Source organism: Mesoplodon bidens, assembly GCF_964165515.1.
Source record: "Mesoplodon bidens genome assembly, chromosome: 6".
Taxonomy (NCBI): domain Eukaryota; kingdom Metazoa; phylum Chordata; class Mammalia; order Artiodactyla; family Ziphiidae; genus Mesoplodon; species Mesoplodon bidens.
Window position 1 is genome coordinate 10,271,797 of NC_138162.1, and position 23,852 is coordinate 10,295,648.

Here is a 23,852-nt window from a genome sequence, read left to right on the forward strand (position 1 = left end):
GCTTATAAAATTTTGTTTCAGAAAGCAGAGAGATACTCAAAGAAAGATACCCAAATGTCAAAAGAACACAGGAGCCAGCTTGAAGGGGTGACCATTGGCCAAATCAGGGACAACTGAGCTTCAAAATAAATGGCTGTAACAAACCCATTGACTAAAAATAGAAAATCATGAGACCATAGATATGATTAATAAGTGGATAAATTTAAAATTTGAGAAAGAACAGGATATTTACATATTTTCAACGTCCTCTCTCCTCCCAGAAATACTTATTAATTACAAAGGGGAAAAGAGTAACTTACAGTAGTGAAGCCTGGCAGACAACACCTTCATCAAACGATCCAAGTGAACACCAGAGTAGTGGGACAAATTTAAATTGTGTGCTACCTAGCAGCATGCAGTGAAATGAACACAGTGTCACTTTAGTGATATTCCTGCCTAAGATGAATAACCTGAATCTAATCATGAGAAAATATCAAGCAGACCCAAACTGAGGGACATTCTAGAAAATAACGCCTGTAACTTTCAAGAGTATAGGGACTTCCCTGGTGGTGCAGTAGTTAAGAATCCGCCTACCAATGCAGGGGACATGGGTTCTAGCCCTGGCCCGGGAAGATCCCACATGCCGCAGAGCAACTAAGCCCGTGCACCACAACTACTGAGCCCGCATGCTGCAACTACTGAAGCCTGCGCGCCTAGAGCCCATGCTCCGCGACAAGAGAAGCCACCACAATGAGAAGCCCGTGCACTGCAATGAAGAGCAGCCCCCACTCACTGCAACTAGAGAAAGCCCGCACACAGCATCGAAGACCCAATGCAGCCATAAATAAATAAATAAATAAGTAAGTAAGTAAATAAAAATTTTAAAAAGAGTATAAAGGTCGTGAAAGTCAAGGAGAAACTGAGGAAATGTCCTAGACTGAAAGAGACTAAAGGGACTTCCCTGGTGGTGCAGTGGTTAAGAATCCGCTTGCCAATGCAGGGGACACGGGTTCGAGCCCTGGTCCAGGAAGATCCCACATGCCACGGAGCAACTAAGCCCATGTGCCACAACTACCGAGCCTGCGCTCTAGGGCCTGTGAGCCACAACTACTGAGGCCGCATGCCACAACTACTGAAGCCTGCGCACCTAGAGCCCGTGTTCCACAACAAAGAGAAGCCCCCGCTCGCTGCAACTAGAGAAAGCCCGCGCGCAACAATGAAGACCCAATGCAGCCAAAAAGAAAGAAAGACTAAAAAGACATGACAACTAAATACAAGATGTGATTTTGAATGGGATCCTTTCACTATAAAGAATGTTACTGGGACAACAGGAGACACATGAATGGGGTATGAAAATTATCATTAATGTATTGATACATTATTTTTTTAATTAATTTATTTTTTTTGGTGGTATGCGGGCCTCTCACTGCTGTGGCCTCTCCCGTTGCGGAGCACAGGCTCCGGACGCGCAGGCTCAGCGGCCATGGCTCACAGACCCAGCCGCTCCGCAGCATGTGGGATCCTCCCGGACCGGGGCACGAACCCGTGTCCCCTGCATCGGCAGGCGGATTCTCAACCACTGTGCCACCAGGGAAGCCCTGATACATTATTATTAATGTATGAATTTTAATTTCCTGATGTTGATGGTTGTACTATGACGCATAGGGGAAGGTGCTTGCTTGTAGGAAACTTACACTAAAGTATTCATAGGTGATGGAGCACTGGAGCATCAGGTTGGCAACTTACTCTTACATGGTTGCGGGGGAGGTTCTTTGTATCTACTTCCAACTTTTTAGTAACTCTGTGATTGTTTCAAAATTAAAAATAATAACGCACTGGAAAAGAAAGAAAAAAAGTACTTCCTCTAACCATTTCTGAAGGAAACTGTGAGGTTTAAATGAGATACTTGGAGGAAAGTTAAAAGTATTATAAAAATGCAAGATACGTTATTACAAAACCAAAGTAAAGGCTTTTTATGGGTTACGGTCGTGGACATATAGGATTGACAAATCACCTTTAATCATGACTACTGTCCACCCTTCATCGTAGATTTATATATTCCACATTAATTTCAGGTATCAAGAGAACTAGGCAGATGGAACACTAAAGCTGACCATAATTAGCAAGTACTTCTACAAGGCCTGTGTCCCATACCTCTCCTCTTGAGGAGTCCTTACTCGGGGATGAAGATGATGAATGAGGTGCAGCCACCAAAGAAGTAGCACCAATGGCTGCGGCTTGGGGGAGTTCTCGCTCTTCATTCCCTGGACGTCGGTTCCAGCTGGGGTCACTCATAGGTCGCCGGACAGAAGACACTATATCAGAGCTCCTGCTGCGAACTAATCTCTCAGGGTAAGAATGCCTTTGCTTAAATGCCTCCATCTCAGCTGGAGTTAAGACATGGGAACCGAAGTTTGGCAACCTGGCCTCGTTTCCTCCTGCAGCTCCTTCCAGGATTGGGGGATCTGGTGGTGGATGCGATGGCCTGGCATAGTGAACCTTTGGCCTTACTACAGCAGAAGCCCCTGGAACACAGAAAAAAAGTCTGCAGCTGAGACAGCAAAGTCCAACAAAGGCACGAACAAAGGGTTTTGGTTTTGTTCTTCTGTCCATGATAAAACAAGAGTCAAAAAGTTCATTTGACTACTTTACCTTCGTGTGAAGACAGTGGATCAAACATGGCAAGGAGAGACTCTGACTGAGAAGGAGGAGAGGTCAGCTGGTGGGCACCTAAAAGAGATGGGCAAACTGTGTGACCAGGTCAGAACTCATGACTCAGTAGGAGTTTCAACACTGTGACAAAGGTTCTCTTCCACAGTCTTCCATTTTGACCAATTACAACTTGAGGGGCATATCAGAAAAAACATGATCTAATAAATAGCATATTCTGCTTACCTCAAATTCATTTTATGTTTTTATCTACATATTTACATGGATTTTAATTACATGTAAGTAGTCTAGCATCCACTGCCTATTACTTCTAATGGCCAAACTGTACTATGGTTAATGCAAAGAGCAGAGCCAGAAGATGTAAATCATCAAAATTTTCAGAATGTCACAAGTTCCCTGAATCTCACCTTCCCTCCACCTATAAAAATAGGGGCAATACTACCTATAGAAGGAGTATAAATTAAAAGTTGTAAAATTTGAAATTCTAATATTGCTCTCAGCAAAAGACAATTTATAAGAGAACTCATAACAAAAATGAGTAATACGGGACTTCCCTAGTGGTGCAGTGGTTAAGAATCCACCTACCAATGCAGGGCCCTGGTCCGGGAAGATCCCACATGTTGTGGAGCAACTAAGCCCATGTGCCACAACTACTGAAGCCTGTGCGCCTAGAGCCTGTGTTCCGCAACAAGAGAAGCCACCGCAACGAGAAGCCCGCACACTGCATCAAAGAGTAGCCCCTGCTCGCCGCAACTAGAGAAAGCCCTTGCGCAGCAACGAAGACCCAACACAGCCAATAAATAAATTAATGAATAAATTTAATTTAAAAATTAGCAATACTACATTATACTACAAAACAAACTTGAACTTCTAAAGTACAATATTTTAAAACTACAGAGTAAAAGATGACTCCTCTAAGCATATGTCTATAAACAACCAAAATCAGAGATATAAAAATATGCAGAGACTAAAACTTACAAATATATAAAAGAAACCATTCCACTAAGCTTTTTGAGTCTGAGCTCTTTTTTGATAATGAATAATAGTACTATTTTGCCATTTGACTTTCCTTTTGTTCTGTGTCTTATAATTACCTTCATTTTAAAAAATGAGAAATAGTGTATCATTATGAAAGATAGCTTAGAATGTCAGTTCTCAAAATTTTGGTCTTAGGACACTTTTACATTCTTAAAATTTTTTGACCCTAAAAGCTTACTTATGTTGGTTATATCTAATGATATTTACCATATTAGAAATTAAAACTGAAAAGAATATATAAATAAAAATTTTAAACTTTTAATAAATTTTATATTAAAATTTTACATTAATTCATTTAAATATACTTATTAAATGGTAACACAAATAACCCTTTTAAATGAAAAATAATTATATTTTCCAAAATAATAAACCAGAAGAGTGACACTTCTACATTTTTGCAATCCTTCAATGTATAACTTTATAGAACACAGCTAGATTCTCATATCTGCTTCTGCTTTCAATCTGTTGCACATGTTGTTTTGGTTAAAGTATATATAAAGAAAAGCTGATCTCACAAAGATATGCAGGTAGCAAAGAGACAATATTTTAACAGCCTTTTCAGAAAATTGTGGATATTATTCTTTGATACTCTACCAAATCTTGCTAAGTAGCAGTTTTTTAAAGATTAGCTACCATTTGGAATCTGAAACCAAATCAGTGAACTTTTTGTACTCTGCTACGTTAAAATTTAATTGGTCTGTCTTGCACTTTAAATGGATCTTTTACCCAAGCATGATTTTGTAACATCATACACTGATCATCTGGAAAATACTGGTTCAATTAGATATGCAGATCTTCCAAATGTTGACACATTTCATCATATAACATCAAAAAAAATGACATTCTTGATATCACCACCAATCTCACCAGGAAAGTTTTTAAATAGCAGGAAGTTGTCAAGCTCGTGGAGGTAGACACGAGTTTTCCAAAATTCTAATTTTTATCTGTAAGCTTGGATTTTATCATTGGCAACAAACTCTGTCCTGTCAGTTGTTTTCCTTGAAATGACAGGCTCATTTTGTTAATTTTCAAGAAATGCCTGCCAAATATCCAAGTACGAATAACTACAGTTTGTCATTCTTTCAAGTAAAAATGGTATTTCATGAAAAACAAACAAGAAAAAAAAACAGCTACTTAGTTAGCTCTCAACTCAATCACGTAAGTGCTTTTCCTTGAGACACTTCATCGTATTTCAGAATGCAGCAGAAATGCGTTAGGGGAACCTCCTATTACTTCACAATATTAGATAGATATGTACTCAAGGGTTGAGATATAGCATTAAATAATTTTTACCACTTCATCAAAGACATTCATAGGTAAAAAAAAAAAATTTTTTTTTAAACTGTGAGAGAAGAATACAGTGACTGCTAGTCTGGTCTGGTGCCACTGCCTTGCTTCATGCTAAGGCCTCAGCAAATTTACCCACCTTTGCAACGTCAATATGGTAGAAGGGACAATAACCTTTTATTACTGTGAAAACAGTTTTGACCTCATACCTCCCCAGCCCCCAGAAATGTCTTAAGGGCCCTCAGTGGTCCATGGACACTACACTTGAAAACTGCTGGTTTAGAACAGTGGTTCTCAGCTGGGGCTATTTTGCCCGCTAAGGGATCATTTGGCAATGTCTGGGGACATTTTTAGTTTTCATCACTGCACGAGAGGGAGGGGGATGGTGTGCTTCTGACAGAGGCCAGAGAGGCTGCTAAACATCCTACAATGCACAGGACAGGCCCCCACAACAAAGAATTACCTGGTCCAAAATGTCCATAGTGTTGAGGATAAAAAACTTTGGTTTAGAATAAACAAAAATGTAAAAAACGAAACAAAACAAAAAAAGTACTTCAAACCCAGTGCCCAAGATATAAAACCACTACTTACTAGCACTCTGGTACTTCTTCCCAGTGCTTTCTTTAGGATAGGTTTTTTAACATTTTATTATCTTATATATAAAATTCTTTAAAAATAAAATTTCCAAGTGGTATTATGTTCTAGGTAGTTCTCCAAATTATTTCATATTATTTAAAGCATTTAAGAAATAGCTGTATAAGTTCTAATAAGTGGTTCCATCAAAATTCACTTAACCATTCTATTTTTCAGTTCTTAGGTTGGTTCTAATTTTCTGCCAATATAAATATGACGAAGAACATCTTTGTGCCTAAGACTTTCTCCATACAGGAACTGTTTCCTTATGACTGATTCCTAAAGTGGGCTAACTGAACCAAATTTAGCATGTGAACCTTATTTTAAGGCCTTACACACATACTGCCAAACTACACCCTGAAGTGCTGCAACAGTTGATACTATCACCAGCAATGTGTCAAAGGCTGCCAGTTTCAACACGGATGTGATCATTTCTAAAAGTCATTCTCATTTCCCCTTCTTACCATGAGTTACTTCATCCATGTCTGGACTAGTGACAGAATCTTTACCCCCAAAATCAGAGCTGCACTCAGATCTCAGGTCTTCAATCTTATTGGGAATATCCTCAGAGGTTGCACTTATGCCTTTAAAAAAAATGGTAAAAAATAAACAGCAAGAACAAAATAACCATACAAAAAGCAAATGAAGTTTGGAGAAATGTATACATTCTCACATTTTTTGTGTCTCAGTTCTTCACATGTGAGTTGTTTGGTATTATATCCTTTATTGTACAATTGCTTAAATATATTTACCTTCATTTGTACAACATAATCAGAATTATCATGTGATGTCTAAATACAGTAGCAGAGGCTACCAAGAACAGATAGAGTTATAGAGGGAACACACACAGACCATTTGTCAACTACTTTGACAGGCTCTATAACGGCACACATTAACTTCTCATTGATGTCAGGTCCCACAGAAATAAGTTTCCTGGAAATTACTCAGATCTTAAATAAAATACATCTCTTTGCTATCAACTTTATAAATGGGGAGGTGGGAACACACCTTCAAATCCTTATTCCTTAAAACAAGCCAGACATACCCGACACAACACTGAGGCCTGGTGTGCTGGGGCGGGAACTGACCTCCCTGACATCCGTATCATCAGATGTGCTACCCAGTCCTGAACAGCTCTCCAGTTCTTGCAGTCGCTCCTCCTGCTTTAGATCTGGGGCCTCTAAACAGAAAAAGTGAGGTATCACATTAGTGATTCTACTATAGCACATCACAGTTTCAGCTTTTGCAACCCAGAAGAAGAAAGCCACCAGGGCATGAATGAAATCAGTGTAAACAGACTTTTAAGTCTGGGCCAGTTAGCAAAGTTTGTTAGATCAAGTGTTAAAGAGGTCGAGGTTGTGATTTTCATCCTAATACAGGTCAGTTCACTGTGCACAGATGAAAACTCTGCTTCCAGATCACTAATTTCACAGAGTATTCTATTGGTTAACAAGTAAACTAAACAAGAGAATACAGAACAGCTTAGCATTAAATCAACCACTCTCTAAAAAATAACTCCTATGGATGTTCAATACAGAGCTAATCCTACCGTCTCCTTATGTAAAGGTTAGCATGTCTGAATGTGGTAACATTAAAAAAACACGTATCAAGATTGCTTCATTATTCTTGAGCCAAGCAATCAAAAAGAAGGTAATTCAGATATATAGTTACTTATATTTGCATTCTGGTACTTGACATTTAGTTGAAGACAAGGATTTATATTCATAATCAGAAAAAAAGCAGAAATGCAATACATAAGAGAAAGTACAAAATACTTTATATATGTTTATAATAATCCTGCACAAAATAATTCTCAGGATTCCAGAGCCTCAATGTCAATGCATTTCAAAAATACATTAGGTATCTTTGGGTCAAGTTCTCCAAATCTAAACATGCTTACCAGGCATCCAACCACTCAGAGCGGTCGTGATAAGTTAGTGGGAGATACTGAACTCAATGTCCCACATAGAATCCTGATGACTTACTAACGATTGCTTCCAAGGTAACTGAACAGAGTCAGAAAGCACCTGCCATCTTAGCCTATGCCATCCAACACTGCATTTTTTCTTGATGGACAGAAAATACCCTAAACTAATTTTCCATTTGAAATTCTTAGCAATGTGATGGCCTCATACTTGTCAAATGTATATCTGACAAAATGTACATAATATAGAAATTAGGATACCTTACATTTAAAACTTCTGTGCAAATCAAAAAGCAAACAATGACAGCATACTAACCTGAGTCACTTGGCAATACCTCTACACTCCAAGCTTCGCTTGTTGTCTCTGATATGGTAGAACCAGTGCAGGGGTCAAGAAGCACTGACCCTGAACCTGGCAGGCACAGTAAACTGCCTAACATGTTCTCTGCTGCTGCACCTGTATAACCAGTAGGGAGTAAAGGGTTAACAAACATCCTCAGGGAAAGAGCAGTGATGATGGAAAAAAGCCAAACACTAAGCTAACAGAATCTCTCTACTCACAAGAAAGAAGCCAAGGAAAGAGTAATTTCAATGAATAACACCACTAAAAACATAAATTTCCTACTTTGGTCACAATAACGCAAGCTCCTTTTCATCAGTTTCCTACTGTTCACCTTAGTCTCCATTGAGAAAACACAGATCATTAGGACAAGTCATTTCAACTAGTTTTCATCTTGACTTTTTAGCAAATTTTACATGTCCCTAACATCTCTCTAATATTTTAGTCCTTCAGGGATTAAAAACACTCAAACAGAGACATTTAACCATAGAAAGTTATACTGGCCAAATATGTTTTCTTCTGGCACATTAGCCACATATTCAGAGCAATAAAATATATTTGCAGGAAAACTCACATCTCCTCTGCAGCACTCATTCAACTGCAAATACAGCTTATTGCCCAAATACAGCTCATTGCCAGGAAAAATACTATTGTACTTTGACATCTGGAACAAAATAATGCAAAACCAATTGAGAAATCTATTTACACTGCTTAAAAATACAAATAGAAAGATTAAACATTATTGTAAACCTGTGCGAAAAATACTCAAGGTTCAGAATGCTCCACTACTTCTGATTAAACCTAATAAAAGAACAATTTTATTTCAGTAGATGAAGAACCTTTGGAAAAACTGGTAAAAGGTAACTTTTAAAGATACGTCATGGTCACCAAGGGGGAAAGATGGGGGGAGGGATAAATTAGGAGTTTGGGATTGGCATATGCACACTGCCATATATGGAATAGATGGTCAACAGGGACCTACTGTACAGCAGAGAAAGCTCTGCTCAATGCTCTGTAATAACCCATATGGGGAACGAATCTGAAAAAGAATGGATATACGTATAATTGAATCACTTTGCTATACACCTGAAACTAAGACAACACTGTACTGATAAATCAACTACTCTAATATAAAATAAAAGTTAAATTTAAAAATTTAGAAAATAAAGATGCATCATGAAATAATTACAAATAAAATAATGTCTGGAACCTGCCTGATTAACCTGTGATTATATAATCGGGGGAGGGGATAACAAGGTGGGAGAAGAGATGAAACAAAACTGGCCATGTGTGTATGTGTGATTGTTGAAGCTGAGTGATGGGTACATGGTGTTCATTATACTGTTCTCTCTTGTATTTGTTTGAAATGTTCCATGATTTAAAAAGAAAATAAAGATGGTGACTACAAGACTGTATGAATCTTTCAGAACAGACAGAACAATATCCTAAAAAGGGTAACTTTTAACGTATGTAAATTGTATCTCGATAAACTTGGTATAAAAAAAGAAAAAAAGAAAAAACTGGTCATTCTTTGGAACTGAATTAAACCTTCCAGAAGTAAATTCAGTTTTTAGAGAATCTCAGTATCATATTATTCTGAAAGATTTTATGGCTATAACCTGTAAGAATTTTCATGTTAAGGCAAGGTGTTTAGTCTCAAAAGAAGAATATGCTAATCACAGACTAAGAACATATACTATGCCCTGCAAACAAGAATTGACAAGAAGTTGATTCAAAAGACTGTTTTTTCTTTTTTGCAGGGGGAGGGGCACTTAAATGTAGACAGGGGAAAATACTACCTATATTTAAGTAAAGAAAAAAGAAATACACAAATGCCTTGTCACATACAATTACCTCAGTTTCCCAGTTACTGCTAACATACACACCATGTTTGTCAGAGCACTGAAGTTCCCTCCCATGAGGGGTGGGTGGATATGAATAAACAGCAATCTTCCAGAGACATTAAATAGCAGTTACCTGCGATTTCTTGCAAGCGATCTTCATCAATGTTAGGGTCAAAATCACTTCCCAAGACATCTGTACTCCACGTCTCACTCACTGTTTCTGATATATCCCTATCATCTGTCAGTCCCATCATGTCACGAATTTCAAACTTCCTTAGCTTATCATCGAGATTATCCTGGGTTGTAGCTATCAAAAACAAAATTAAGCACTTAAAAAATGATAGCACAGCTATCATTTTTTATATCAACTTTAAAGACCTTTTTGTCTTTGAACTTCAAGTTACATATTTTAACATTAACACTCAGCACATAGTACTAAAACACTGAATTATTCCCTCACGGATGTACTCTTTCCCTCTCTGAATTGAGCTCTGCATATGTCCTCCCCCTTCCAGTAAATTAACTGGGGCCATCCATGCAATCAGTTGTCTCCCTGTCCTCTAGAGTGTGACTTTGGTCAAGAATTGGGATATATTCCCCTTTCTCTGAATTTGCACAGGCCTGGTTCCTTGCTTTGTCCAAAAGCTAAGGAGGAAGTGTGCCAGTTGTGAGGTTAGGCCTCAAGAGAGAACTTAGAAACCTCTGCTCTCTCATCCTTGGTTCTCTCATGAGGACAAGCTGAAACCAGTCTGCTGGAGGATGAGGAACCACATGGAACAAAGCAAAGGTCATCCTAGATGAGCCAGCTCCCCAGTGACCAACGGACCCCCAGCTAAGATTAGCAGAGCTCCCTACTCAACCACTGATGACAAGAGATGCATGAATGAGCCCAGTCCAAATCAGAACCACCACCTGGCTGACCCACAGACGTGAGAGCAAAAATCAATGTTCAGGGCTTCCCTGGTGGCGCAGTGGTTGAGAGTCCGCCTGCCGATGCAGGGGACACGGGTTTGTGCTCCGGTCCGGGAGGATCCCACATGCCGCGGAGCGGCTGGGCCCGTGAGCCGTGGCTGCTGAGCCTGCGTGTCTGGAGCCTGTGCTCCGCAACGGGAGAGGCCACAACAGTGAGAGGCTCATGTACCACAACAACAACAACAAAAAGTTTATTGTTTTAAGGCACCAAGTTTTGGGGTGGTTTGTTACATAGCATTATTGTGGCAATAATTAACAGATAAATCCATACCAAAAAAACCCAAAAAACCCCAAAAAACGTGAAGCCTTAACCACTGGACCACCAGGGAAGTCCCCATTCACTTCTTAACCTAGTATTCACGAGTGTAGACTGCCAACCACCCATATCAGAATCACCTAGACGGCTTGTTAAAGAGGTGATATTCTTTCTATCTTAAGCTAATATTATTTCAGGTTTCTGTTATCTGCAGAAATTTTAATCCTAAATAATACAGTGACAAACTGATCCAGTAAAAACACAGCATTACTTTTATTCACCCCACACATAACCCAATTGGCAATACTCTTTTCCTTTCCAAAAACAGACTGATCCAGGATTTCTAGAAATGAGACATGGGAAATGTCTTTTTTTCCCCCCTAACTCCCCAGGTGATTTTTACACACACTAAAGTCACTGCCTCAAATCCAGTTGAGGCCATCTGCCCTCAACATTCCTGTGAAAGCCACCACTGATCTTTAAATGGACAAATCCAAAGGACTTTTTCATATTAATCTTCCTAAAGCACAAAAGGGATCCATGTACTTTTCATCCTTACCTCATGCTATGACCCTACTTGACAGTTCCTGAGTAAGTACTATGGCTTCCCACCTCCCTGACTTGCTTATACTACTATTCCTTCACCTAGAATATCTCCAGTTTCAGCCAATGCAATGCCAGCCAGGCTTTGAGGTTACTATTTTCTCCCAATAAGCTTTTCCCTACACTTTCAACCACATGTATTTCTCACTCAGAACTGCCAAAGCACTTTTATGATAATTTTAATCATTTGTGTACCATTCTCTCCCTATTCTAAGTTCCTTGAGCTCTGCGTATTTATCTTAGTATCCCTTAAAAATTTAATATTACAGAATTGAAATACCAAATATTACAGAATTCAAGCAATTCATTTTAAGTATTCTATGTAATTTTAGCCTGAATAATCCACTTAGCAACTAAACACATTTTTTTTTTTTTTTTTTTTTTGCCAAGCCACTAGGCTTGCAGGATCTTAGTTCCCCAACCAGGGACTGATGCTGGGCCACCGCAGTGAAACTGCTGAGTCCTAACCACTGGACCGCCAGGGAATTGCCAACTAAACACATTTTTAAGAACTGAAGGAACTATGAGTAAATGCAAGTTTAATGGTCATTATATAATCAACTGAACACAGCCAACTTACATGGAAACAGATTGTTTATTCTGCAACCAGGTAAATTCTTTGCTGCTTGAACAGCTGAATTCAACCTCACTTTACCTTGCTCATGCTCTAACAGCTGTAGAGCTTCAACTCCATTACTCCCAGAAGGTCCTGCTCCAAGTTCTGATACAGATTCCCCTTCCAGGTCTAGTGAGGATACTGAATTAGAACGATTTGAAGGACCTAGAGAAACGTTTATACTGTGAGTGAGCTTTTTTTGACAGTCATGAGCCACCATGTAATTTTTCATGCTTTGATAAGAGACTAAAAAGACTGATTAAAGTGCTTTTAATGCTGTTATGCCCTATAAATAAACACGCCCTTTAAGCCAGAAATTCTGCTTTTAGAAATTTATCCTAAGGAACTAGTCAAAAATTCACCTAAGGTCGCTTGTTGCAGTGCTTCTTATAATGTCTGAAAAGTGAAAGCAATCTACATGTGTAATCACAGAAGAATGTTTAAATAAATTATGATAAATGCCCAATTGAAGTTAAAGAAAATAGACATTAAAAACCATGTTATTTAAGAATGCTAAATTACATAGGGAAATGTTACTGTTATATTGTTAAACAAAAAAAGGTTACAAAACAGCCTAAGCCTAATTTTGCTATAAATAAACCAAAATGTTAACTGTTATTAATAGAATGGTAAGGTCACAGATGGTTCAATTTTTCCTTCATTTTCTAGAATGAATGTACACTACTTATGTTTTCAAAAGTGAGAAAAAAAGGAAAAGTTATTACCATTTATGTTTATTTTAAAATGTTTGTCAAATTGAAACTTTTTCATTAAAAAAGCTTGTCCTAGCGCATGGAGTGACATACTCTCACTTTACAATCTTGCCTTTTCATTTTCTTTTTTATTCCTATCCTAATTCCATTGTATCTTTCTGCTTCATTAAAACATTAGCAGTATACACAACATCCTGAAATTCTAGTGAGTCCATTTTTTTTCCATTTAGACATGCATTATATCCCTCTAAAGGAGCTCTACAAGCTTTGGTATATGTTAATACTAGTGAAATAAAACTCGGTATTATTCAAGTCTCAATGCAGACTTAGATCGTCTCCATTTTATATGACCAAAGGTCTCTTGCAATGTCAATTTTATTCAAAGAAACAATCTTTACAGCCAACTGTTCAAGATCATTAGAGGAAAACTTCATTACTCTCCTCAGTGAGAGGCACAGGTGGCATAATTGTAATTTTTAAGGCTCCTTTAAAGAACACAAAACAAAATATTACTTGAATCACACAACTCCTTGAATGAAGTAACCCTTCACCTTCAGATATTCCTTCCAGATTATCACTGCAGAGGGAAAAGCGCAAGGTTTTATCAGGTTTACCGTGGAGTTTGTTTTCATCGACAGGGACATCTCCTTGTCCTCCATCTGAAAGCTGCATGTTTAGGACCTGAAAAATAAAATGCCATTAGTTTATCACAACTGAGAGATTATTGGTAAGAAAACAAACCATGGCAAATGCATATTTAAGTTCGTCTTAATATTAAATTATCATTTTTAACTGAAAACCCATTTATAGGGCTCCAATCAAGTTTTTAAGTACCCCTGGGATAAAAGTGCACCAGTTAGAAGAACTGAACCTATGTCTTTCCATCACCCTACCAGTTTCAGCAACTGAACAGGCAATTGGACATCGATGAGCAGTGATTAGGTTTGCAGGAGTCGGAGGCTTCAGATTCAGCAGTCCAGTCCTCCCAGTTCTGCCATGGGCCAACTATGTAAACTTAGATACGTTTTTTAAGCTCTCTGAGCCTCATCTTCTTCATCTATAAAATGGTGATAGTAACAGTACATATGCCACGGAGTTGTTGAGGATTAAATAAAAAGATGCACATAAAGCATTTGGCACAGTAAAGTGACATTAATTTTGTGTGCATTTTTCTAAAAGTTAATAAACTAATTAATAGGAAAAAAACATGTAAACAAATTATTCTGTAGGCACCAGAATTAATCAGTCTACTTAGAAGCTCCACTTGATCACCATACACACAGCCACAAAGTCCATACCAGAAGCCGAAGTATGACTTCTATGCCACATCTAGCTTAGAGCTGATTGCCTTTTTACAGAGCTTTCTGTTAGATGATTTCCAAATAACAATTACTTCTCACTCCCCACAAACCTTATAACTCAGCTCTGTATGTGTATCTCCAACTTAATGAAGAATTGAGTGCTTTGCTGGATGTCACAGCATGTATTAAGCACACTTGGAACTTGAACTCACAACCACTGGGTTCCTAGGCTGCTGCTGGAATGTGAAGAACAGTGTCCTCAATTAAAAAGAAAAAACAAGGGCTTCCCTGGTGGCGCTGTGGTTGGGAGTCCGCCTGCCGATGCAGGGGACACGGGTTTGTGCCCCGGTCCGGGAAGATCCCACATGCCACGGAGCGGCTGGGCCCGTGAGCCATGGCCGCTGAGCCTGTGCATCCGGAGCCTGTGCTCCGCAGCGGGAGAGGCCATAACAGTGAGAGGCCCGCGTACCAAAAACAAACAAACAAACAAACAAAAAACAACACAAAGCCAAAAAAAAAACAAACCCTTAAGGCGCTGTTTTTTTTTGTTTTTGCTGTACGCGGGCCTCTCACTGTTGTGGCCTCTCCCTTTGTGGAGCACAGGCTCCGGATGTGCAGGCTCAGTGGCCATGGCTCACGGGCCCAGCCACTCTGCGGCATGTGGGATCTTCCTGGACCGGGGCACGAACCCGTGTCCCCTGCATCGGCAGGCGGACTCTCAACCACTGCGCCACCAGGGAAGCCCCCAAGGCGCTGTTTTGACCTCACATTTAAATAAGTAAATTAAAGGTTTTCTAATGACTCCATATATTTACTCATGTGATGCTTTTAAAAGGTCATTTAAAAATAGAATCTTTTCCCTATTTGCTTGAAATTAAATGCAGACATAAAGATTTTACATTTTGTATTTGTAAGATAACTTGAGCCTTCACACTCATCAGAGTGAGCAATGTGCAATAAATCTTCAGGAAAAATCCATCTGAAGGCCTCGAGAGTGGTATGAATTAATGAAAAACAAAAGGATCATACCACAATCTAGATATTTCCCTGTGCAGGAATGCTGGCGGCTGTCTTCAAGGCTGCCATTGGGTGGGGGTTGGGGGACGGTAACAGGGGGAGTAAAATGCCACAGACTCTCTTACTGAAACGCAGCAGTTCTTTTCCTCATTAAGCATTCCCCTGTTTGCCACAAGTTTATTACATTCTAGAGTTCCCAAAAAGTTGATTCTGACAGTTTTTGTCGGCTTATTCACTTTGAATGTGTGTGGGGGAACAGGGTTGTGGATTTTGATGGTCCTCTTTCCTGCAAGTCACGCCACTTAATCAACCACCATCATCACTGTATCAACCACTATAACTGGTCCCTTCTTCCCAGGCCAGGAATAGGCTTTGTTGAATAATAAGCAGTCACTGTTGAAGGTAAGAAAATCCTTCTTTCTCAAGAGGTCACAATCTATGAGAAGAGGCTCCTATGTTTAGAGTCAAAACTTCTTTCCTCTTGCTTCTGTCTCAAGCTCTTCTGTTTACAAATATCTTAAAACTGATTCTCATATCCCCAACCCCATTTCCTTAAAATATTTTACTTAGCTTTCCTTTCAATTATCTCTTCCATTTCTTCCCAACCAGCCAAAGAACAGAAATTATTTCTAAATACTGTTTGGCTCTTTAAAGCAGGAATACCACTACTATATCATTAAAAAGAAAAGAAACATAAAATATTTCCTACAGGTCACTGGAAAAGTCTCTTCAATTTCTATAACACAACTTCCTGGCTTCCTGCCTCTTCTACTACTATTAGGAAAATTCCTTTTGGTATGGGTATGGTTATCAACTACAGTGCCACAGGTTTATTAATGTGAAGGACCTCCAGAACTGTTCACAGGGAGTTGAGCATTTGATGGGGTATCATGGGAGACCCACTGAAGATAATGAAAAATATCTGTTAAATGTATACTGATTTATAGAAGCAAGTGACCTTTATTGAGGAGAAAAGAATCTGAAGTTCTTAACATTAATAGCTACAAGCTAAGTGTATCAATACAGTCATACCTCATTTTCTGACATCATCCCTGGAGTAAGCTGGGGACCTGTTCCTAAGGAAATGACCAACACCTCTTCTGGCTGCACTTCCTGGATAGTTTCTTGAGCTGATCCTTCATGGTCCATATGTAAGTCCATTAGAACATTGGTGCGGCTTCTGCTCCGAGTTGCTAATAAAAAAATTTCAAGTAAGATAATTTAGAGAAAAAGACAAAATGAAGAAAATGGCACATTAATACAAAAATATATTTTCTATTAATGCAGAACATTTGCACATGCACAAAAAAAGAGTGGTGAGAGTATGAATTAAAAAAAAAAAAACCCATATCTTCCCAGCTACTCTACTAATGACTAATACAAATTCTCCTTCAAAACTGATCAACAGAAACAATGATCCATATTCACTTGACAGGGAGTGACACAGTTTACACCTGCAGAACAGCAAACACGTCCCAATCAATTTAAGACTTGGGAGTGACAAGAAAAGCATTACTTTATTCCTTATCTTTTCAAGGTATAATATCTTCAACTATTTCTCCAACAAAATGATTTAACTGCCACAGGTCTTCCATACTAATAACTAAACTTAAAAGCACTAGAAAAGTTCACATAGAAATCTGATAGCCATAGAAAGTTATACACGTCGGCAACTGCTGACAAAACCAGAATCAGTTTTTGAAAACACAGTTTTTCCTGAAATGTATTAACCTCTTCCTAAAGATGCAGAAGAGTTCTCTTTGTTTGAATATAAGTTTCCTTTCTGCTTTATGGGAACATTCTAAATTACTGACGGATCTAATTACTTGGGGGTGTTTTTCCCCTACTCATAAGTAAATAAGTAATATCTTTTTCTAAAGTAATCCATCCGATAGATCTTACAAGAACTTTTGTTTTTGGTGGGTCTTTGTGTTTGTTTGTTTGTTTGTTTTGTTTTCTGGCTGCACTGAGCAGCCTGTGGGATCTTAGTTCCCCAACCAAGGATCGAACCCGGGCCCTCGGTAGTGAAAGCATGGAGTCCCAACCACTGGACCGCCAGGGAATTCCCTTACAAGAACTTTTGGAAACTGAAAGATTTAGATAGTTTGTGACAATTTCTCTATGAACTTTAGTCTTCTGTGATAAGTGTCAGGTTTTTTCAGAGAACAATAAGATTCAATACAACCAGAATACTAAACAGATACTCCTTCAGGGCAAATAAAAGTGCAGACATGAAGCACAAACACTCAATTATAATAAAAGTCTTTCAACTTCAGTTTCGGTGAAAGTTGACCTACTTGAAGACAGAACTATAAACAATCATGTTCTCTCCACAATGCTGTAGATCAGTTCATCAATCACCCTTTCAAAACTCAAAGCACACATCAACTTCCAAAGTCTAAAACAGGTTCACTTACACCTTTCTTTGCTGACCCTCACTGTCTTCTCTTGAACTGTAAACTTAACTTCAACTTTATGAACAATTATGTGAATCTTAAGGAACAAACTTTACAATTTATAAAAATGCAAGTAATCAAAATTTATGTACCAATTTACATAAAGCAAAAGCAACATGCACATGGAGCAAAATTTCATAAACGATTTCTTAAATAAAAGTTACATAAGAAAAGGAAAAGCCTATTACCCACCAAAAGGGGTTACTAGAGTAATATGAGCAATAAGATTGGTGGCTAAGGAATCCCAGGCAGCTATGGCTGCGAACTGTTGTCCTGGGTTGCGAAAGCATTAAACAGAAAGAAAATCAACCCTCTGAATAATGGACACATCTTTTAAAATATGAAATAAGTTCAATGACCAGGTCACATGACTATACAAATTAATACTGGGCAAACATTTGAAATTTACTTTCCATTATACTCTTATTTAATGAATGACATTCTGGATGAAAAGAAACGAAAGAACACGAGTGAATCATGGAAAAAAAAAATCTCTGGTTTACCAAAAATCATTTATTTCTTCATGTTAAAAAAGTGCTAATAGGGCTTCCCTGGTGGCGCAGTGGTTGAGAGTCTGCCTGCCAGTGCAGGGGACACGGGTTCGAGCCCTGGTCTGGGAGGATCCCACATGCCGCGGAGCGGCTGGGCCCGTGAGCCACAATTGCTGAGCCTGCGCTTCTGGAGCCTGTGCTCCGCAACGGGAGAGGCCGCGATAGTGAGAGGCCCGCGCACCGCGATGAAGAGTGGCCCCCGCTTGCCACAACTAGAGAAAGCCCTCGCACAGAAACAAAGACCCATAAATAAATAAATAAATAAAATTAAAAAAAAAAGAGTTATTTGCCTAAGTACTCTGATAAGCACCATGGAGAGTTACAAAAACCTGGACGGTAGTTAATATTGTTTGAGCTCTCAATGGAGCTCAAATTAAAAAGAATCTAAAAAAAAAGTGCTAATAGCCTATAATATTAAAAATCATTCAATGTCAAGTTTCTTTTTTTTTCTATTTATAATTCTGAAAATTGACATTTTGAGATGATGAAAGCCAAAGACTTGAAGAATATGATGCCACATTCCTGTTGATAATATTATTCCATATTATGTTAAAAGTAAGGTAGATTAATTTTAAGAAACTGACAATTCTTAACAAATCAGCTCATGGGAGTTTAAAAATGAAATCCCATTCTTCAGAATGTATAAAATATAGGGCTTCCCTGGTGGCACAGTGGTTGAGAGTCCGCCTGCCGATGCAGGGGACACGGGTTTGTGCCCCAGTCCGGGAAGATCCCACATGCCGCGGAGTGGCTGGGCCCATGAGCCATGGCCGCTGAGCCTGCATGTCTGGAGCCTGTGCTCCGCAACAGGAGAGGCCACAACAGTGAGAGGCCCGCGTACCGCAAAAAAAAAAAAAAAAAAAAGAATGTATAAAATATAATAACTATTCATGCTCACTGCTGAGCTCCTCATGACCGTTAAAAAGTTGGCACTAAAATACTCTGCTCCCTTGGTCTAAACACTCTCTCTGGGTCTTGTTTACTTTGTCTAACTTCCATTCATCCTCCAAGAGAAAGTGCAGCCTTCACCTGCTCCCGGATCTTCTCCTGACAGCATCACCACACCGCTAAGTTAGGTGTCCCCATAACCCTCTATGCTTATCTCTGTCAGACACTCAGTACACTGAAGGGTACTGGTCTCTTCTCATGCTCCCCAACTGGACTATCAGCAACTAACCTAAGTGTAAGGGCATGACTTAAGGGTCTTTGTATCACCAGTGTTGAACACAGTGCCCCGCCTGCAGGACAGTGATAAGACCACTTTTTGTGTCGATTTTTTTTTTTTTTTCGTACGCAGGCCTCTCACTGTTGTGGCCTCTCCCGTTGCGGAGCACAGGCTCCAGACGCGCAGGCTCAGCGGCCATGGCTCACGGGCCTAGCCGCTCTGCGGCACGTGGGATCTTCCCGGACTGGGGCATGTGTCGATTTTTTGCATGAATTAAATGTGAAAGAACATTTAGAAAATACTTACCCTGAGCGTGGTACATAGTATACATATGCTCAATTTGTTTGTGGATTTATATAGATATTATTACAGATTATACAGATTTATTATGGATAAATGTTTACTAAGGAAATAAGGCTTAATTAAACCAATTTCTTAAAATTGACAAAACAGACGTTTTGCCTTATTTTATAAAATAACAAAGATCTTAACTCAGTCAATAAAAGACTGGCTATTAATAATAATGAAAAAATAGTAACTATATATTTTCAATTTTACTGATAGAAATTTCTAAAATAATATTATTTTATTATATTATTTAGAACTCTGTGGAAAGAACAGGGTACATAATTCAAATGATGACAGTACATAATTCAAATGATGACTTACAGTAAACAAAGTATACTGCAAGTGGCATGATTCCAATTAATTATGACAAGTATGTCTAGATAAAGCTAAAGCCTGGGCTTCCCTGGTGGCGCAGTGGTTAAGAATCCATCTGCCAATGCAGGGGACATAGGTTCGATCCCCGGTCTGGGAAGATCCCACATGCCGTGGAGCAAGTAAGCCCATGCGCCACAGCTACTGAGCCTGCGCTCTAGAGCCCGCGAGCCACAACTACGGAAGCCCACATGCCACAACTACTGAAGCCCACGTGCCTAGAGTCCATGCTCTGCAACAAGAGAAGCCACCGCAATTAGAAGCCCGCGCTCCACAACGAAGAGTAGCCCGCACTCACTGCAAATAGAGAAAGCCTACGTGCAGCAACGAAGACCCAACTCAGCCAAAAATCAATCAATCAATCAATTTATTAAAAAAAAAAAAAAGCTTAAGCCTACGGATGAACCTTAACTAATATGGTGCAATTTTTTAAATTTTATTTTCAAAGTTGAATTAGGGCTTCCCTGGTGGCACAGAGGTTAAGAATCCGCCTGCCAATGCAGGGGACACGGGTTCGAGCCCTAGTCCAGGAAGATCCCACATGCTGCAGAGCAACTAAGCCCCTGTGCCACAACTACTGAGCCTGCATACCACAACTACTGAAGCCCACGCACCTAGAGCCCGTGCTCCGCAACAAGAGAAGCCACTGCATTGAAGAGTAGCCCCCGCTCACCGCAACTAGAGAAAGCCCTCACGCAGCAACAAAGACCCAAGGCAGCCCCCAAAAAATTGAACTACCACCGGTAAAAATGAAGAGAAGAACTTCTCCAAATTATTTAAAACTATTTTCCCAAATGCTAAGCAATAACAAAGGCTAAGAAAGAAATATTAAATTTAAAGGAAAGCCTCAATATGAGAAATTCTCTTTACCTATAGGCAATCGATTCTTTTTATTTGCTGGAGTGGTTGCTGGAGACAGCTGAGGAGTACTGTAGGGAGTCATTTCCAAACTGCTGCTTTTTCCTGGCTTTGCCTGGGGCAGGTTTGCCAATAAATTGTCAAGAGCCATTCTATCTTCTCTCAGTTGATCTCCAGACATCACACTCTTCATAAAATTCACCTGGCAAAAGTAAAAGGACATTTAGCTTATGAAATCAATTTTTCAAACACAATATATATTTCTCACACAATGTACGCATCTAGGACTCTGCCCATGTTCAGATAAATGACTTCTGAGAAAGTCCTATTAAAGAATAAAGCCATTACCAGAGTAATAAGCTGACTGTAGGTTATATAAACTACAGTTCTGCTCAACCCTTCCAGAAGATTAACAGAGGACATTGGCGGGGTCTCCACTGCACGGCCTCCAATCACCACATCAAGGAAAGCAGCAACACAGCTCTGTTCAAACAGGAGAAAAAAATCACAGTGAAATACTTCCTCTTTAAAGTAAGGGAACAGGGACTTCCCTGGTGGCGCAGTGGTTCAGAATCCACCTGCCAATGCAGGGGACATGGGTTCGAGTCTTGGTCTGGGAAGGTCCCACATGCCGTGGACCAACTAAGCCCGTGCACCACAACTACTGAGCCTGCGCTCTAAAGCCTGCAAGCCACAACTACTGAGCCCATGTTCCACAACTACTGAAGCCCGTGTGCCTAGAGCCCGTGCTCCACAAGAGAAGCCACCACAATGAGAAGCCCGCGCACCGCAGTGAAGAGTAGCCCCTGCTTGCCGCAACTAGAGAAAGCCTGCGTGCAGCAACCAAGACCCAATGCAGCCAAAAATAAATAAATGTATTAAAAATAAATAAATAAAGGGAATAAAATGTCTGATTGAGGTGGACAAGCATGTAGAAAGTTTTTCTTCTTGAAAATTATATTAAACCCAACATTTAAAAAAATTAAACTCTCTATGAACTGATGTAAAATAATCTCCAAGATATTCTGGTATATGAAACAAACCTGAGGCAGACAGTGCACACAGTCCTACCATTCGTAATTAGGAAAATATATTAGGAAGTTGCTTGTATACATACAGACTTCTTGAAGGACACACAAAAGATTGAAAACATGAAGAACATTTAGGGAGGAAATGAAGGTTAGAGATCAGAGGTGGAAGGGAAACTACACTATCTAACCTTTTAATTTTAGGTTGAATGTACAGCCTACTCAAAGTATGATAAATTAAATTTTTTATTTTTAAAAATATTTATTTATTTATTTATTTGGCTGCACCGGGTCTTTAGCTGCAGCACGCAGAATCTTCACTGTGGATCTTTTAGTTGCAGCATGTGAGATCTTTAGTTGTGGCATGCATGCAGGATCTAGTTCCCCCACCAGGGATCGAACCCAGGCCCCCTGCATTGGGAGCGTGGAGTCTTAACCACCGGGCCACCAGGGAAGTCCCTTAAATTTTTATTTAGTTATACCAACTGAACAATGCTATGTTAACGTATGAAATACACTTAAAATTATACATTTATTGCTGATTCATATATTCACAGACGTGATTTAGTGACAATTTTTTTAAATCAAACTTTTAAAAAATTTTTTATTTATTTTTTGGCTATGTTGGGTCTTCGTTGCTGCGCGCAGGCTTTCTCTAGTTGCAGTGAGCAGGGGCTACTCTTCACTGCAGTGTGCGGGCTTCTCATTGCGGTGGCTTCCCCTGTTGTGGAGCATGGGCTCCAGGCATGTGGGCTTCAGTAGTTGTGGTGCATGGGCTTAGTTGCTCTGCAGCATGTGGGATCTTCCTGGACCAGGGCTCGAACCCATGTCCCCTGCATTGGCAGGTGGATTCTTAACCACTGCACCACCAGGGAAGGCCCTAAATCAAACTGTTAAAAATAATCTTAATAGCTCTTTGGCTCTCATTACAACAGCATCTCCTCAACATTTCTATAAGTGAGAATTAGTAATCTTTTTTTCTAATTGAAGTATAATTGGTGTTTATATATATATTTTTTGAGAATTAGTAACCTTTGATGACCCCTTCATTTTCTTAATTAATTTTTATTAGAGTAGAGTTGCTTTACAATGCTTTGTTACTTGCTGCTGTACAGCAAAGTGAATCTGCTATACAGATGACATCTTCCTTTAAATGCTGCTGATCCAGCACTGTATCCTCTACAGCCAAACCAAGGGTAACTGAAAAGAATATTTAATTTACACATCACCTAGGGACAAGATTTAATAAGTAGATTAATACTAATACTAATTAATACTAATTAATACTTTAGCAGAACCTTCTATAAGCAGTACTTCACACAACATAGTATTCACTCTTACTTTGTCAAATTTTCCAAGGCTGCTCTTTGTCCGGGGATCTCCCTCTTCGGAGCCAGTCATTGCTAATTGCTGCAAAAGGCGGCCAACCTACAACCCAGAGCAGAGGTGGGAAGACATAGGCTGTAGACACTTACACAGTCCTCACTGTGAAAGCAATTCCATTCCATTCTATAAATGTATTTCATAAGAATATTAACACACTAAATGGATAACTAATAAGAACCTGCTGTATTAAAAAAATAAATAAATAAATAAAATTCACACCACCTGACCAGGCATACAAAATAGGATCCCAAATAAAATGTGCATCTTGTCTATATCAGCTTTTACTATATTTTATTACATTTAGATTGAGTTATAAAGAATACGTAGAAAATTTTGCTTTGTCTTTAATGCATATTATTACATTAGGAAATGAAGGTACACACCTTTGTTTCTGCTGCTGTACTTTTCATGTGTTTAGAAATTTAATTAATTTGTAAAAGCTGACTCAAACTATCTCAAGTTATTATTAAGTACTTTTCCCTATAGTTCATAAAG

At 39.1% G+C, this 23,852-nt stretch overlaps 1 protein-coding gene across 7 annotated transcripts in view; it reads right to left on the reverse strand.

The window, feature by feature from the left end:
• GAPVD1 (GTPase activating protein and VPS9 domains 1) overlaps positions 1–23,852 on the reverse strand; it is a 73,040-nt gene that overhangs the window by 22,849 nt on the left and 26,339 nt on the right. For 5 of the 7 annotated variants that reach the window (XM_081237390.1, XM_081237394.1, XM_081237392.1 and 2 more), the window contains 12 exons: positions 23,313–23,399; positions 21,292–21,426; positions 20,956–21,145; positions 16,226–16,386; positions 13,427–13,556; positions 12,202–12,327; positions 9,849–10,022; positions 7,848–7,988; positions 6,653–6,787; positions 6,072–6,191; positions 2,632–2,709; positions 2,134–2,504 (listed from right to left, as the gene is read on the reverse strand). In XM_081237390.1, the coding sequence (XP_081093516.1) occupies positions 2,134–2,504; positions 2,632–2,709; positions 6,072–6,191; positions 6,653–6,787; positions 7,848–7,988; positions 9,849–10,022; positions 12,202–12,327; positions 13,427–13,556; positions 16,226–16,386; positions 20,956–21,145; positions 21,292–21,426; positions 23,313–23,399 (1,848 nt within the window). The remainder of the gene's footprint in view (positions 1–2,133; positions 2,505–2,631; positions 2,710–6,071; positions 6,192–6,652; positions 6,788–7,847; positions 7,989–9,848; positions 10,023–12,201; positions 12,328–13,426; positions 13,557–16,225; positions 16,387–20,955; positions 21,146–21,291; positions 21,427–23,312; positions 23,400–23,852) is intronic. The other 2 variants (XM_081237395.1, XM_081237393.1) reach the window with 1 other exon arrangement.